The 15,148-nt window shown below is 47.0% G+C and overlaps 1 protein-coding gene across 3 annotated transcripts in view; it reads right to left on the bottom strand.

Annotated features, from left to right (window-relative positions):
- Nucleotides 1–1,086: 1,086 nt before the first annotated feature.
- The window catches only part of Hpse2 (heparanase 2 (inactive)), a 602,385-nt gene continuing 588,323 nt past the window's right edge, over nt 1,087–15,148 (bottom strand). For 2 of the 3 annotated variants that reach the window (XM_085693954.2, XM_085693952.2), the window contains one exon: nt 1,087–3,628. In XM_085693954.2, the coding sequence (XP_085550080.1) occupies nt 3,463–3,628 (166 nt within the window). In that variant the 3' untranslated portion in view covers nt 1,087–3,462. Of the gene's footprint in view, nt 3,629–10,369; nt 12,232–15,148 lie in introns of those variants that run through there. The other variant, XM_085693953.2, reaches the window with a different exon arrangement.

The following is a 15,148-nucleotide window of genomic DNA, read 5'->3' as shown; positions in this document are numbered from 1 at the left end:
CATCACAGGGATCTGCCTGGCTTGTCCTTACTTTTCCAGAGGTCGAGCACTGACCTTCTGTTTTCAGAAAGGAAGCCATTCTCCATGGCTTGCAAGGCACAGCCTGTAGCCGAGTCTCTGTGCTTACAGCACACTCGATGAGGATGCTGGTCTGACCCAGAATCTGCCGGCTGTGGTCCAGTGGTTAACAGCCCTGGTACCCCAGTGCTCACCCCCGATGCTGGAAGGGGGTGGAGAGTCTTCAGGCCGAACCTATCAGCTACCCTTGTCCTGCACGAGAGTACGGGGTTTGAGTCCACCCTAAGTGTGCAGGAAGGGGAAGACTGCAGAAGGAATCCTGGTTTGGGAGCCCCCGGTTTTTAGTCTCACAGCCGCTTGAGTCTGATATTTCAAGCCTTTCTCTAGCTAGAGATAATACTAATATCCCACAGTGGCAGCTTTCTGCAGGGCATTAGAAAAATGGGGACTTTCTCTCTCAATAACAATGAGAATTTATTCTGAGGCTTTGTGATAAGAAATGAGAAAGAAAATCATTCCTAGAGGCAAGAGGAGCAGAAAACCATCTCAACAAAAGGCACAGACTTCTCATTATGCGTGATTACTCTTTCAATACGCATTTCCACAAGCCCATTCTTTGGTTTAAAAAGAAGGGCTCTTAAGTCTTTCATGATCTGCCATATCTTGCTTGAGGAAGGAAAACTGACCCAGAGAAGCTGGCGGAGGATTGCTTTACTCCTTTTCCAGCTGCCCACCTCACCTACACTCCTGCTGTGGGACTTGAAGCTGTGTTTACCAGAGATTGTCTCTGGGGGGTGAATGCAAAGGCAGAGTCCCTAGGAAGAGCAGAGCAAAGAGCCAAGAGCAACATCACTGGTTTAAATGACTGTTCCTCCCACCCGTCCCCAGGGCACCAAGACAGATGCCCAGAAGCAGAACTGCCATGGAGTGTGATGTTCTAGTGAGTGTCTTGGTGGCCTGTGAGTAATGCAAATCCTCCTTCCCTGAGACAGTTAGAACTGCAAGGCTCTGGGGACAAACTCCCGCGCTTCCCTCTTCCCCCTTCATTAGCTCAAAAACAAACAAAACTTCAACCTCTTGGGTGCAGCATTTAATTCACAGAGAAAGACAAAAGCAGCAAGACAACCTACATTCTGCAAAGCTTGGTGAAGAATCAGTACCTATTTACAGAGAATGGGTTTGCTCCGGGCTCTGGAAGTCTTGGCTATCCTGGGCAAGCAGAGTCTACCAGATGAGGGCCGAGTCTGTGACATGAAAGGCCACTGAGTTTGGTGACTAAGTAGGCAGATTCTGGATTATTCTTCAAACACACGCATTCCACTGGGTGATGCTGGGCGGTGTAAGGACCCTTCCCATGCCTCCCAGGTGCATGGGGATGGCAGGCGTGACTTTAGCGTGGGGCTTCTATGTATGAAAGCAAACTAGCCCAGGGCCTGGCACTCGGGGGCCTCTGGTTACCTTGCTGTTATCAGGGTCCATGCGGTTGCCCTCAGACAGGTACTTAGAAGAGATTTTGATACGTGTTCAAGGAAAACCCATCTGTCTGTCTCCTTTCCTTTCCCACACTCCCTGACTTTAGCCCACACGTGTCTCTCTTCTTTTCCTTCCTCTCTACCGTCAGCGTCAGCACACCTCTCTGTTCTGCAGTTTCCAGGGAAGGTGCCTGGGAAGGGAAGCTCCTTGGGAGCCTTGCTGGGTGAGAAGACTCATGGGCCACCATCTCCAGATGCTTCCCAGCTGACCACTGACGGGTCCAGCCTGTCCTCAGTCTTCTTGCCCTAATGTACCTGCCGTGTGATGCTCCTCCTGTACTGAAAGTAAGCACATCAAAATCCGGTGCCACTGTCTCCCTTATAGGCAGACTAATATAGGCGGCTTCCCGCTCTCCAAGCTGAAAAGCGTTGGGCACCTTGTTAGTCTAACTTTCCTCTTGTCTCTCACTTTGCAAACTGAACCAAATCCTTATTCTTCAGGCACCTCAGGAATGCCCTCACTGCTTCCCACAGTGACGGGCCTCAACTTCTTCCCCAGGCCTGTCTGTTCACATCAAAACGGTGCCACTGACTTTTCTGACACCCAGGAGAGTGTCAAGGATCCCCTTCCTCCTTAAAAGCAGCACCATTCTTGTCATCTGTCCTGAGGTCAGTCCTGTCTGCAGAAATCACTGCACTGCAGCTTGTTTCCAAAGATCCCATTTCCCGTAGCCAAATAAAAGTCAGTCACAGGCCGTAAGTCGGTCCTTTGCCTGCCCCACTCGGAAGGCCTATCATTGCCAGCTCTGCTCTCAGATCAATTCCCCGTCCTTCAGTGGAGTTACCTGAAAACTTTGTACCATGCTTAGGTGCATGCACCTGGGGTACGATGGATCTGATCATCTTTGAGGACCAGAGGGGTTTTCCTCCCTAGTAAATGCCACTGAGACTCAGCTATGTGGGAGGAGGCAGAAAGGTTCAGCTATGCTTACAATGACTTTGATTCACGCCTCCTTCTTCTACATGGTCTGGGTCAATCTAACAACTAAAGACTTACTGTCTTGAGTCTTTGAAATCCTTTCAGTTTGAGGGCAAGGTGTAAATTGGTATGTTTGTGCGTGCGCGCATGCGCATGCTTGTGAGCACATGTGTATGCACTTGATGTTGCCATGCGCTTTTTCTTTGTACTACAATTCTCTCCCTCCTGGCAACATAAAGAATGATGATTTCTTTTGGTGGAGCCTAATACATTGCTCTCCACTCAATGAATATTGTTACCTGACTCCCATTCCAAGCCTGAGGGAACCTAGATTCACAGAGGAATAGAACCTTACAGACTTCGGAGTCTGACTGTAATTCTACTTGTGAAGCACCCGCTTCCCAGAGGAATAGCCAGTGATGGATGCCATTGTCAGAAACCCAGATGCACACACTCATACATCAGCCAGGAAATTATATAAACAGCTCACCCAGCAGGCCAGAGCTGACTCACCCATTTGCTTCCCCATGGGAAGAGAGGTGTCAGGAAACCCAAGGCAGCAGCAGGAAACATAGGAGGAGTTAGGGGAGGATTGGGTTTGCAGCTCCCCCTTGCTTTTTCCTTCATCGTCCTTTGCTGAGGGCAGCAGCAGCGTAGGCTAGAGCTTGGGGTTTGCAGTTGCATTGCTGTGGGATCAGGACTACAGGCAGAGCTGTTTGGAAACACTGCTCTGGAAGATGCTGCCAGCCTGTGAGGTGTGTGTCAACAGACACACACCATTCTCTTTGCACAGGAACAGAGGGTGTCTACATTTTCCTTAGGGATGGATGCCACCTACCTAGGCTAAGCTCACACTATGACGTTTAGTCTCTTTAGAAAGTCTATGTTGACTCCAGCAAAATGGGAGGGAGGCTGAGGACTAAGGGCGCTACAGGGGGGAGAGAAGAAAAGCAGTCCAGCAGGCCCACCAGCAGCTCTAAAGCAGAGGGTGGTTTACCGATAGCGGCAGGCCAAAGCATTGACATTCTTGACCACATAAAAGCCCATGGTGACTGGAGGGATGACCAGTGTCCGGCCAGCTCGTAGGGGGCGGGGCTTCAGTTCTGGAAGGGTCCCGTCGTCCACCATCACTAAGGGCTGTCCATTGAGCTGCACTGACCTACAGCAGGGGAAATAGAGGACCCATTATCACATACTTGCATCTTTTATTAATGTCTTTGACAGGTAAGAAAATTGGCATGTCACTTGTTTAGAGTTACTCTGAAAGCAACAAAGATAAGCTCCAATGTTTCAAGTCTAAGAGTGAGTTTCATATTTAGTATTTACAGATATTTCCGCTGTAGCAACACCAACAAAAAGGTGGTAATGTGGGCATCTGTGACCACAACTCACTTCCCCTGTTCATTTTTATTCTTTTTGGGTAACTGGACATTTGCAGCTCATAGAAAAGGGACTGTATCCATAGCAAACTTAGAAAAGACAAACGGCACATCTAGGCTGAAGGGGAGGGAAACAGCAACCATCACTGACTTAAGGCACAGAATCTCAACAGCCCCCAGCCATTCCTGATACTTGCATCCTACGTAGAAGTTCAGGTTTATGGGTCAGCAGAAAAATCCAAATCGGGTTGTCACCTGGAAATAAGGTTGCAAGTCACTTTCAGACAATCAATCAGCATTGCCCGGTGACAGCTGTCTTGGTCCTTGTTCAAACTTCATGGTGCCAACTCTGTGTGATGTCATTTGAACTAACAGACCATAACATTATCAAGAGATATAGAGACCTCTGTTCACTGTTCCTTCTGCATTACAAATGACCAACAAGTTTAGAGAGAGATAATCAGACCCATGCCTGATAGAGCAATGGATTCCTGAGATAGAAGTGTGGTAAGCTGCTTCCAGTGAAGAGTGGAACAGTCAAGAGCTCCAGGCCTGGTCCTGCATGGGTTGAATTAGGTTGAGTAGCGCCGTCAGAGCAGAGGGAACAGCCCACTCTCTTGTTGGGGTGAATAAGCAAGCAGGAGACCCCGGTTGAATAGTCAGGCCAGCCTCTGGATGGTGTGGGAGTGGGAGGACAGACCCAAAGGCCAGTATTGACTTCATCAAATATATTAAGATGCTTTTGATTCCAAATGTCAGGACGCCTTTACTTCCTCACTGTGAAGACAGTCTACCTGTTAGAACGGTAAGCCAGGTAAAGCAGGGGGGAGGGTGCAGATGCAAAAGAAGTCTCAGACAGGTTATATCTTTGTGGCCTATTTTCTTATTCTATTTCAGGTGATGTGAGTATCCAACAACCAGATGTCTAATAACATAAATTAGCTTTCTGAAGCATGTACGAATGCATGTCACCTCCCTGTAAATCTCAGTGCTCTCTCTTAGATGTAGAATTAGATACAAGAAATTAGATAACACACTTTACATTCAGATGCTACCGGAGTACTGATGTCGTTGGGTTCTGGGAAGCGCAGAATAAAGTTTGATAAGCAAATGGTCCACCATCTGTACTACAAACAAGTAGCTTCTCTGTATCAGCCCCTCCGAGTCTCCTCATTGTGGGGCACAGGGAGAACTGGGGAGCATGGACAAGACCCTGGGCTGAAATCTCTAATTTTAGGAGCTGGATCACTAACGTAGGAGCTGACTGTCAAACCCCTCAACTGCACCGCCCTTCTGCCTCTGCGCCTGTAAGAATATTCCCCAGCTATAGTGTGGATGAGATGAACTAAGAAGCATGGACAAACTTTGGAGGCACAAAGAGCCAGGCAAGCAGGAGGTGTTCTTGTTATTCTCTTTCTTGTTGCTGTGGCCACACCTCTGGTCCTGGCCGTTCTGGCTCCTCTGCAGAACTGACTTTCTCATAGCTCCTTTCTGCAGAGCCCTTCTCCCCTGCGGCTCCCATGACTGCTTCTCCTCCATCTTCCATGCTGGTTCTTGTTGATAGGGATCATTCCTTTCTTACCTGCCACTCAGATGACGAGCCCCATCCTATGTTTTGTTCCCAGATGCTTCTTAGGACCTGTGCTCCTTTTAGGGTGTGTCCCCAACACTGGTGAATTTGATCACTATTCACATGTTGCTTCCTGATGCTGAATCTCTGCCTCCGGCCCTTCTCCTGACTCATATGTCGACTTAGCAGTCCACAGAAGCCCCGAAGTCACACGGTCCAATTCAAGCTCCATGCTTCTGCTTTTAAAAACACCTGTGACCGCACTACTTACCCAGTCACACAAGCCAGAAAGCCAGGGTCTCCTGGGGCAGCCAGGGTCACAAAGTCAAACCCATTCTGTCTTTAATGATTGCCATGTCTGCTGATTTCTGCCCTCATCCCTATTGTTGTGGCTCAGAAGCTGCCTCCTGTCCTGTCTGTGTGCCACCTGGTTACACATGGTCATTGTCATCGCACTGCCTGCCACCTTCCACTCTCCCCTACAATGCTGGCTCCAGCTACTTCTCTAGTCTCAGTCGTAGCCCCAAGGGCAGGTGTGTGTGTGTGTGTGTGTGTGTGAAAACAGTCAGTGTAAGGAGGTTATCAATCCATACATATGCAAAGATGGGTTTAGAATTTAAAAAATATTTTGCACATAGATGGAATAAATTTCTTCAAAGGAAAATATTAAACAGATATGTACAGTGGGATTAAAATATTCAAGGGATATGGTTGGGATTAATAAGACACAGGCCCATTTAAAACAGTTATAAAATTATTATTAATTTGTGGGGAAAGACATTTTTAGAAGATAATTAAATTTTGAAAATTTTTATTTATGTGAATATGTACCTGTATCTATGCTATGAATGTGGGGTGGCTCACAGAGGCTGCAATCATCAGTGGAGCTGGAGGTACATCTGGCTGTGGGCTGCCTAATTTGGGTGCTAGGAACCAAACCTGGTCCTCTGGAAGAGCAGCAAGCACTATCAGCTGGTGAGCTCTCTCCAGCCCAAGAAAGCAAGCTTTTATGATAAAGACTGGTGTGCAACTTGTATTTCAAAGGGTCTCTGTACTTGAGGAAGCTGAGCATCTTTGCCCTGGCTTGTGCAAACTCAGTGGCTTGCAGTTTTGTGTCTGGGTCCTTGGGGAGACCTCCACCTAGTGGGCAGCTGTCCATCTGCACTCTCAGTCTAGCTCTGAGCAGTCCTTGAGGTCTGTTTCTCTAACCCCTGGGTTGAGCTCCTCAGCCTCTGCCCTCCTTTCTCTGTGGTGTAGGGATTTGCTGCTTTGTCCCTCACTGGGCTGAGAAAACACAGAGCACAAAGGCCTGAGGCAGGGAACAAATGTTTTTTGGAAGAAGTGAGTGAATGGTTTTTGAGATTCTTTGCATAATTTCTAGGATTCCTCCTCTCTAGAGAGACTCCCTGGAGGGTTGCAGAGTGTCTCTACAGATTCTATTAACTAGAGATTACTCTGCCCCTCCTTGGAGATGTTAGATAAGATCTGAATTATCACTGACTCTCAGTCACTTCCCAGACACCTTATTCCCACCTGACAGGAGGTCATTGATCATTGCTAGTGTTTTTCACCTAAAAAAATAAAAAAATCTATATGACCATCTCTTAGCTAGGCCGGCACGAGTTAATCCTGTGAGCAAGGCTGTTGAGACCTTGAGTCCTCACAGGTCCCTATCTTTAGATCCGCCATTTAAAGAGGGACCACGTGCTTTACCACCTCTGTCCTCTGTCTTCTGCTTATGTTTTTCTTTCAATATTTATCAACCAGTGGAATCATATCCTGCTAAACATAGCACTATCTTTCAGTTATGTGCACTGAGAAACTAGTAAGTTTGTAGTCACATCGTGATGAAGAGAAAGACCATGGATTGTGGGACACTTTCATGTAAGAGACACGGTTCTCAGGTTTGCTTTGCCTGGATTGTTCAGTCCAGGCGTTCAGCAGCCTCGTGTTCCACATGAGCAAGTCAAAGTTTAGGGGTCTAAAGCTTATCTCAGTCACCCATCCAGGAAAAGGCAGGCCTGATGTTTGCCGGGATTCCCTTAAATGTAGTCTCGACACACGGTTGCTAAAGGACCTTGTGCAACATAGAAACCTTTGTTACTTTTGTAACTTCGCTATGGACACACAAGGTCCGAGAGAGTAAGTGGCCTTGGCAGGGTCACAGAACTAATAAGCAGGTAAACTCGGTTCTGGCCTCTTGACCACCTCTTTCTAGTTGTCTGTCCCAGTTTCATCAAGCACTCGGCAAGATCACATTTCTTCCTTGAAAAGCCTGTCTCATCACTGTGTTTCCATCATCTATGAGGGCTTCCTTACTGGATCACGATGTTTCAACCAAATGCGAAATGATCCAGCCAAGGCTGAACTAATTTCCCTGCTTCCCAGAATTGCCGAGGGTGTCTAAACTACCCAAATATTGGGACAACTGTATTTTATCGTCTTTTGTTTTTACAAAGATTGAGTTACTTTCCAACTTCTAAACTTGCTTTCTCAGTTTTGCGTGTTAATTAAAAAGGGATTCGATGTGTCAATTCAGAGTCAAGCCCTCTGCCCTGCCTGCTCTCCATGGGAGCCTCTTGACTGGGTCACTCCCCCTCCAGTACATGTTTGCAATGTCTGGTCTCCAAGTCTTACTATGGTTCTTAATAGTCATGGGTATTTAAGTAGGGGCTCAACTTTTCTCAGGTCCCAGGATAGAAAGTTCAATGAACACATCCTTTTGCAACACTGAAGACAATTTATGTTCTTTCTCTTTCTCTCCTCCCCCCCCCCCATCTTGTGTGTGTGTCTGTGTGCACACTTTAGCGGGTTGTTTGATCAGAAGCAGACTTGAGAGTTGCTGAGAGCTGATTTTGCCCAGGATTTTGGGGAGTCTTGAAGAGGAGATTAAAAAAAAAAAAGACCCCAGTCCAGCGTCAGCCGCTTAGAATGAATTATTTGCCTTCTCTAAGAATGAGTGACAGGCCGGTCAGATGAACCCCAGGTCTCCTTTGTCAGGCTGCCCATTCTTATCGGCTGACCTAAGGCAAAGTTCAATGTCTAATTTAGACTGACCCTGAGCAAACAGAAATCTGAGCTTGACGTTCCGTCTAGATGTTCAATGGCTCTTAGAAGACCCATAAGCCAGCCTGCGATCAACACTTCCAGCTCCTTAGAAACTGATTCTAACTTCTACCCATTCCAGGTCCTCCCGGCCCCCTCACCTTTCATTCCATGTGGCAGCTTCTCTGTTAGTTTTCTAACCTCAGGGTTCTGCCTTTGTTGTTTCCTTTGCCTGGAGCTTTGTCCACACTCTGCCCCCAGCTGCTGCTGTGTTTTCTTCTTTAAAATAGATTTTTAAATCTAAGTGTACATGGAGGGGGTGATATTTGCATATTGACTCAAATGCTCATGGGGGCCAGAAGAGGGCACTGAATTCCTTGGAGCTGGGGCTAGGGAGACTGGAAACTGCTCAATATGGATGCAGAGAGTCAAACGGGTCCTCTGCAAGAACAGTACCTCTTGTAATACTGAACTGTCTTGCTAGCCCCCTAACTTCTTGGTCATCTGGATCAGATCAGGCACAGATGCTCCTCAAAAAAATTTCCAACACTTCTTGGTCCTCAGCTTAGATCTCAGTTGTGGCTGCTTGTCCTCGCCCCAGATAGGAGGGCCGGTGACATCTCACTCTTCATTATCTAGTCACGCACACAACCGATGGTCAATAAAAGAAATATTAAAAATAACTGTACAGTCAGAAGAACTACAGCCCAAACAGGAAAGACAATAGACTACAAGTCCAGAATTTGAACTCAGTCTAGATCGCAGACATTAAATGTACAGGTCTGGCTAGGTTTTTCGGTCACTTCCGGTAGGCTTCTAGATCGTAAATAATACGATTGAAGAAGGCAAGAAAGGAGTAGAGACAGGAGACTGAACAAATAAGAATGTGTATGTTAACGTGCACGTGTGCTTCAAACATGGGCTCTCTCTTTGTGCTTAATTTTGAGCCACTAGGGGGCACTCTTGTCCTATACAACAGCGAATGAGAGCCAGCAAGCAAGGCTGCTCCCAGGAAGCCAAACTTGTTCTCTGGTCTCTGCTGTCCTCACTCTATCTCCCCAAGGCCGGGACTTGTACGTACCTGTGCTTGGGGTGTCAAAGGAACAAATCGCAGTATTAATCAAACCCCAACCCAAACTTCACCATGGCCCTCTTGGCACGGGTCCCTCCTGGAGTGGGGCCCAATATTAAGGAAAGAGGCAAGCAGGGCTGCAGTTGACGCTGCGGTGCGGGCTTCCCAGCCAGTGTGCCTAGGGGGATCCTGCCGCAGGTGCGTAGTCGCTGGCCGCGGGCGCCAGGCTCTTTGGGGCTCCGGGTCCTCAGCCGCCCCGGGCCGCACCTGTTAGCACGGTTTCCCGAGCTGGATTGGGAAACTGGTGTGTGCAGCTGCCCTGCCCTCCTCCAGGTCAGGGCCAGGTTAGAGACTGGAGGGGCTCAGCCAGGCTTCGGAACCCTGGGGCTTGCTCCTGCTCCAGGAGAGGCAGAGAAAAGGAAGTTCCTTTCACGTGTCCCTGAGCAATATCGATCCCCTAAGGATCCCTGAGCTTTTGACTAATAGCATCTGGGAGACCCTACCAAAAAGCTCATTCTTCTTCTAGGCGCCATCAGGTGTAGCTTGGTCTACAGGCTGTTCGCTACACTCACTCCCCTCCTTTCTTCATCCTTGGTAGCTCTTACTCAGCAGTCTGTCTACCACAGCAGTTCAGGAACGCTTGAGTTCCATTCAGTGTACTTCTCTAGGCACCCACTGCTGTGACAGAAAGGAGACCGGAGAGAAAAGATGGGCAAGGAACCTTTTGTTTCCCTTCACCCTTCTAGGAGCCCCCCTGCTTGAAGCTGATGAAATAATTCACCCTTCATTCTATCATCCGAAGGGCACACCAAGGGTCTGAAGACCTTTGATCTAGCAGCCGTGCCCCCACCCCCGCTCCTGCATTACCCCCTAGGACTGTTTCATAAGGCACAGGGTTCCTTGAAAGGGATATGGATAGGCTTTTTCTGTGTGTAGTAGCTTCGGGGGTCATGATTTGATTGGTGTTCCTCCTAAATCTGCGTCATAATGGTCCAAGCCACAATAGGATTCTACCATGTGCTTCTGACGCCTTAAAATAAGAGTACACTTGGCAGACAAGATGAGCGCCTAGCTAAGAAACCTGGATTTATACTGATACTGCTAACTTTCAACAGATGAAGGGCTCATCTGGGTGCGGTTTGAGAAGAAAATTTGATTCTGCAAGGATCTCAAAGCTCCATGTCATAGGCATATCACACTCAAACCGCAGGGCACAATAGAAACCAGATACAAAAACTACAGAGACATTGCCCCACGATTAACTATGTCTCGTTCCCGCAGTGAAGAACAGAGCCACGATCACCGAGTGGTGCTTTGTGGGTATTACTCCTATCTCCATAGTTCTTTGTGGTATACAAAGTCAATTATAACAGACTTAGGCCTTGCCCACTAAGCCGGAAGTCACTGTAGCATGTAAATGTGTGGTCAAAGACACTATAATAAACACATTATAAAGAAAAATACAAATAGAAGGAAAATCAAATTTAGCCTGGATTTCAACATTTTCAGTGGTTGGGTCCCAGTGTATCTCTGTGGTCTTTCTCCTCACCCTACAGGCATCCTGTATTCTATGTGGGGAGATTTGCCACCTCCAAGACAAAACAAGCCCTGAATCTGTGCACTCCCAAACCTCTGTAAGCTTATCTTGCAGCCTCAAATGACCTCCCATACCACAAATGCTTCCTAGAAGCATGGCTTCTTCTGGCTAAGCACAGTTGCCCTCAACCTTTAGTCTTTTCCAGATGCCGTGGCAGATTTCCCTCTCTCCTTCCCTCATGCTTCCAAGCTCCTGTGTTATTCTCAGTGTTCTGGTGTCTAAGAGTTAATGCATCCTTTTTGGAGAGGGAAGCATCTTTCCCCAGACTACCTGTGTGAAGCAGGGAGAGACGGTGTGGGCAAGAGCAGCCCCGTGCAGCAGAGTGCAGGTAGTACAGAGTTTTTCCAAATGTGAGTATGAGATTGTCTATAAGCCATACTCAAAGTAGAGATTCCTTTATGGTCATGGCTCCCTGGGTACTTCTTGAAATCCATTAAAGCAAGCAGATAAATATCTTAGTTTTACTGACTTTTGACACTGCTCCCTATAAAACAGGTGCTCCACGCAGCCCTAAAGAAAGAGTAAGATGCTCTCTATGACCTAGCCTCTGCTCCAGAATCCATAGCTATCAAGGGGCAGCTGATATGTGCAGTGACTCTACGCCTCCTTAGCAGAAAGAAGCACGGAAGGGGTGGTCTTTAAAGTGGTCGCTGGAGCTGTTCTGTGCTGTAGGCACCTTGTGTGGGATAAGCCACCTCCTTCCTGATGCCTAGGAGCATGGATTCAAGACTTAGGCCTAGCCTCATCACCGAACCGCAAAGAAGACAAAGGCTATCTCTGTTTCTTCTACAAGGACTGCCTACTGATTTACCTTCCCTCCCCTTAACTTTGGTGCCAACTATTCAGAGCTGTGTTGGCCATGTCTTGAAGAACTCATCTTACGGAAAAGGACAGAAATCCCTGCCTGAATAGAGGGTCCCCAAATCAGTGAGGCTGGGGACAGACCGGAGCCATGATGGACAGCTATGCAGAAAGCTTGCAGCTGTAGGAAGTGAGCTGGAGGAAAACACATTTGGAGCCGAGAACAAATGGAAACCTCTCAGGAAGCAGCAGTAAGAGCTGTGGCTCTGCAAACATCTTGGTTTAGAATGTCAAGTTCCTGCAAAATAGAAAATCATTTCATAATCCTATAATCTGCACATTACTAATCTGGGATTTAAAACAAAACAAACAATAAAGCTTTGAAAATCAGCTCTCAGCCTTTTGCTCAGGCATGGAAAATTCCCCGGGGGCTCATGGCACGTTCACACCTTTGGCAAAATGGCTTGGGGCCTGGATGAGGAAAGATATAAAATCATCTGGGACCATGTCCCAGGGTTTATGGAAGGCCAGTGGTTCCCAACTTTGGTCACATATTTGAATCACCAAGGGAGCTTTAAGAGTCCTTCAGCCTGAGCCCCAGCCCAGAGATTTTGGGTGAACTGCCTTGGGGTGTGGTGTGAACTCTGGGATTTGGAAACCCACAGTTTGTTCAAAGCACAGCCAGGGCCAAGCAGCACTGGTGTCAGGAGGGGTAGAGATGTTGGCAGCTGGGGTGAGATGGAGTTAAGCAACCGCTGACTGCCACAGTCTGAATTTACTTTGGATTAAAAGTGCCTTCTTTCCTCTCTTACCATGCTGTGTGTGTCAGCCACACTTCTAACCCAGAAGATAGAAATCCTTTGGTGAATAAACTGGTGACCATTTCTGGCCTGTCACCAGAGCTGCTTCATTTAAGGTCCCCTGCCCCCGGTCAGTACACTGGTGGCATGGATATGCTCTTAGTATGTGGGCGTTTGTGGGCAGCACTTCACAGGGTGAAGCAGCAGCCAGGCGGAGGAAGGCTTAGCGGTGACCTCACACTGGGAAGAAAGCTCTGGATACACTGTCCCTTTGGACAGTCTTTCACATCCTGCAGCTCCTTCTAAGTCCTGGCTTGCATCACAAGCTCCTTACTGAGAAACTTTGTTCAGGTAGAGGAAGACTCTGGGGGGTGGGTGAAGAACAGGCCACTCGGTACCTTTACTGCATTCTTAGAGTGTATATAATGGTTTTCTTAGTGCCATAGACACGGTTATGGTTTATCTTCTCACTGGGAGTCACAGAACACCTTAAGTTCAACAAGGCTTACTAGGCTCCGATGAGCGAGTTTGCACTCTCTGAAGACCCCAGGGCTCCTTCTCTCTGCAGGTTTGGGATCCTCAGGATTGTCTCAAATCCTGAGTACAATCATTTTTACCAGATGCCTTTGTTCACACACCTTCCTTTTTCCTACAGTGTCCACTTGGAGCACAGACTTGCTGTCGGTGTTTAAAGTGTCACCTCCTTGCTTACTCACAGCCAGCTCATAAATGTCCCCAGTAGCATTCTTGCTATGTGGGGTGTCCAGACAACTTGCCTTTTCTCCTGAGGGGCTCCAAATGATCTTTCAAAAGGGCTGCATCTGCCCCAACAGAACCCTTTCCTCCAAGTAAAGGCCTGCTTGGGCTAGCAGGTTCTCCCAAACCCTTTCAGTCTGAGTATCACACCTTGGAGTTCCTTACCTGCTACTGTTCATAAACAAACTTCAACTCACAAATGGGTTAAAGAAACGAACACAAGCGCTCTGGCTGCAGAGCTCAGCGGCACAGCACGTGCCTACCAGGCAAAAAGCCATGAATTCAACCCTCAGTGCAGAAAGTGAGAGCAAGGAGAGCAAAAGTGAGTGAGAGAATGAGAGACAGAGAGAGAGAGAGAGAGAGAGAGAGAGAGAGAGAGAGAGAGAGAGATTAGAAGGAGACAGTGGTGCATATTCATCTGAGCTCAGGAATAAAAATTCACATACTTTTAAGTAATTTCAGTGGAATGGAAGAAACCCTAAAGAACAAGATAAATAACCAATACTTCATGTCAAAATAATACCCTAAAATGAAATACTTGGAAAATTAGTATGTAAAATACTAGAAAATATAGTTCAATATGAATGATAGATGTTGGAAGGGGAGATGGACTTATATTAGAGCAAAATTATATGCTTTTAATAAGAAAAATTAATACCCCACTGGAAAAATAGGCATAGGACCCAGGGAACTCATGAAAACAATGCATTAGTAGCAGATGCCAAGCATCTTCAATCTTGCACATATGCAGAGCGCATTATTGAAGAATAGCATCTTCAATATGAAGTTAGCAAAGCTATGAAGACACTAGTGGGCTGCGCTGACAGCACATTTCCTCTTCTGAAACTTCTTATTGTATCTTTTGACAATTTTCTTCTAGAGAGCCATCTTTCAATAACTGCACAACTTTTATAAAGAGATGCACTTTTTAAAAAGAAATTAATCTGAATGATCTTAGACCGTGAGGGTCACAGAAACCTATAGGAAGTATATCTGGTTCCGACAGTCTGGGTACCAACTACTGTCAGCAGCACTGAGATATCAGCAGTGTGTTGGTCCAGAGGCCACACTCCTTTTTACCAGGTCTGTTGGCATCCAAACCCAAACCATGATGCTTCCTTATTTACTGATAATAAGGAGTTGGTAGTGTCCAGTTAAGTTCAGGGCTTCTACAACAGGCAAGCTCAGAATCCAGCCATGGAATAGCATCATAGAGTCTGTTGCAACAGGAACATGGAGCTATTTTAAAGGTCTTAGCACCAGGAGTTAACTTGAGTCTTCAGAACCATTTTGTTCAGCTCTCATCAAATGACACCTTTCCATCGGCACTCAGCTAAATGCCAATGCTATTCTTTGACATAGAATTTAATGGCAGTGAAAGCAACGCAAAAGCTATGTCTCCAAAAGCTGGAAAAAAAAACCCAATCAGTATGAGGATAAAGAAGAAAGAAAAATGTTCATTTCTTCAGAGGATGGGCAAAGAGATGTGTGGTTCGCAAGGGCCTGGTAATTCTCCAGCTCTGTCGATTCAAATCTGAGGTTTAAGCATCAGTGTGGAACCTATGACCCTCAAGGCAGAAACGCTCTGCACCCCGCAGTGACACTGGCCCCAGGTGGCTTCCTCTGGGGGACTTAGTTCTAATACTAGAAATGAGTTTT

The sequence above is a fragment of the Myodes glareolus genome, chromosome 7, assembly GCF_982192425.1.
Source record: "Myodes glareolus chromosome 7, mMyoGla1.1, whole genome shotgun sequence".
NCBI classification, from domain to species: domain Eukaryota; kingdom Metazoa; phylum Chordata; class Mammalia; order Rodentia; family Cricetidae; genus Myodes; species Myodes glareolus.
This window is presented reverse-complemented; position numbering and strand designations above follow the sequence as displayed.